The following is a 2,557-nucleotide window of genomic DNA, read 5'->3' on the forward strand; positions in this document are numbered from 1 at the left end:
GTGGCCGGGCTTCTACATCCTGCAGTGGAAGTTCCACAGCATGCCAGCGTGTGCCACCACCAACCTGCCCCGAGTGGACGATGTGCTGGCCTCGCTGCAGGTCTCATCTCACAAGTGCAAGGTGATGTACTACACGGAAGTCATCGGCTCGGAGGACTTCAGGTACGGCTGCCCGCGCGGGCCGCGGGGCCTGGGGACACGTGTGTGTGAGGCGGTGGGGAGCCACGTCCTCGGGCGCCCTGCCCAGCTGTTGTGCTTTGTAAGTGCTGCTGGGGTGGGGGTGCTGAGCGGGGGCCCGGAGGGCAGGGTTGGCCGGGAAGCCTGGGAGGCAGTGTGGGGAGCGGGCAGCTCGAGGGGCATCCTCACGCCTCGTCCCTTCCTGGGCTGTTGCAGAGGTTCCATGACCAGCCTGGAGTCCAGCCACAGCGGGTTCTCCCAGCTGAGCGCCGCCACCACCTCGTCCAGCCAGTCGCACTCCAGCTCCATGATTTCCAGGTAGTGCTGCAAGGCCCGCGTCCCATTCGCAGAGGGGACAGAGGGGACGCCGTGCCTCCTCGGACAGCCCGCTGCGCTCCGCCCCCTGCGGCCACGGTGTGCAGACTCCTATCACCCTCTAGGTAGAAATAGCTCTCGAGATGGTAAATGTAGCCACTGATCCCACAGCTGTCTCGACAGGTAGTTTTAACTCTTAATAGCCATAGATTTTGCATACAGTGTGCACAAAATCACACCGGAGCACAAGGGCTCTCTTGAAAGGAAGTAGTTTACAGACCAATGAAGAGGTTGACTTTGTCTCAAATGTTGATGCAAAAAAGTTTTTGAACACCCTCCACTAGTGGATGAAGTCCTGCACCATCCATCTGAGGTGACCTCATCTTCCTACGTGGAGCAGAAGCTGCCAACCTGTCCCTTAAAATGCAGTCCTCACCTCCTCCCTGCTGTTAGTCGGCCTGGTCCGTGGATTAAGTGACAGCCCACTAGAAACGTATTCCTCTGAGCAGACGCCGCTTAAGTTGGAAGGACTCAGAGACAGACTCAGGGAGCACCCAGCCCAGCTCCCGGGGGCCAGAGGGATCCACGGTTCTCAAGTGGGTGCTGGTGGGTTAGGGGGCCTTTGGGGACGCCCCTCAACGCCAGGAAAAACACCGCCATCATTAAATACCATTTTCTCTTTCCTCCTCTTCAAATCTTGTTGGTGCTTTCAGAGCAGATGTTTCTGTGCATGACTTGGGCGAACGGCATTTCTTACCCGTTTCCTCCTGGTGTGTTGCTCTTTCTGCCTGCATGCGTTAGTTCTAAACTCATTCTAGATTTCGCTTCCTCTGCCCCCTCATAGCATACAGAGCCCAGATAGTCCTTCTGGCCACTTGAGGATATTTTGAAGATAGAATAAGGTCACAGTTGCCATTTTGAAACTGTCCAGTGTTCACTTTAGCCAACCAGCAATCTCACCATGGAGCCACTTCCGGTTAGCAGGTGGCTTGTTGGAACCCTGCTTCTTGGTAGAAGGAAGGAGACTCGTTGGGTGTGTGTGTACACACGGGCGTGCGTGGCGTGTGGTGCTGGTGGGGAATGGCGCAAGCAGAACCTTAGCTCCAGTAACAAAAGATCCTTCGCAGAAGCAAATCAGAATATGAGATTGGTTTGCCTTTTACATTTTCTTTTTGATTCCCAGTTTCAAAGCCTGGTCTGTCTTATATTGGCTCTCGTTTTGTCAGATTTTTATGGCAAAAGCAGGTTACTTGCGAATCCGTCAGGATGTTGCATCGGGTGAGTCTGCATGATAAAGACGTGATGTGTGGGTCGTGTGTGGCAGAGGCTGTGCTTTCAAAGCTAAGTGCCAAAAGCCTTGCGGCCGTCAGTTACCGTTGTGTGTGACGGGCACGTACATCCTGCGTTGCATTGTTTTCGTCCACTCTGCAGGCGTTAGGTGGGTGTCCTTGAGACGCGAGCGCTTTGTGGAGAACGTGTGTGTGCCCCAAAGGGGAGGTGTTGGGGGCCTGGAAGAAACAGAGCAGCCCCCTCACCCTGTCAGTGATGCTCTTGTGGCCGCTTGCACACGGAAGCCTCTCGAGCTTCTCCCACGATCGCTGGCCTTCCAGGAACACAGCTCTGCGTTTCCTTTGGGAAGATAAACTCAGCATTGGCACCTACGGGCTTGTTTCCAGAAAACACAGTAGGGCTAGTTGGTGCCTCCGTGCTGCTTCCAGTTTCCAAATTATAAGGACCTGAAGATGGTCCCTTCTTTCTCTTTCTTTCTCTCTTTCTCTGTGTCTCAGATGGCGATTTTGCTGACAGCTGCCAAGAAAACGCTCCACTCAACAGTCCACATGAGCCCAGGGATGTTTGTAGAACTATTGGCATTGCAGCCACCCCCCACCCCCCACTCTGAAGATCTGCTCTTTTTAAGTTGATTCAGAAGTGGCACTGTTTTAGCCCCAAAGAGTTGAATGCATCTTTAGAGTTCAAAGCACACGACTGCACAGATGCGTCCAGGGTTTACTCTTGAATCCCAGCGCCCACCGTCCTTGTGCGGGAACCGTGGGCGCTCGTGCGC

General features: G+C 54.5%; 1 protein-coding gene across 1 annotated transcript in view; it reads left to right on the forward strand.

Moving 5' to 3' along the window:
- The window catches only part of SEC14L1 (SEC14 like lipid binding 1), a 49,348-nt gene extending 46,944 nt beyond the window's left edge, over positions 1-2,404 (forward strand). Inside the window, exons 17-18 of the mRNA XM_019644399.1 lie at positions 1-162; positions 394-2,404. Of these exons, the coding sequence (XP_019499944.1) occupies positions 1-162; positions 394-499 (268 nt within the window). The 3' untranslated portion in view covers positions 500-2,404. The remainder of the gene's footprint in view (positions 163-393) is intronic.
- The last annotated feature ends 153 nt before the right edge of the window (positions 2,405-2,557 follow it).

This window comes from Hipposideros armiger, unplaced genomic scaffold, assembly GCF_001890085.2.
Source record: "Hipposideros armiger isolate ML-2016 unplaced genomic scaffold, ASM189008v1 scaffold_87, whole genome shotgun sequence".
Taxonomy (NCBI): Eukaryota; Metazoa; Chordata; class Mammalia; order Chiroptera; family Hipposideridae; genus Hipposideros; species Hipposideros armiger.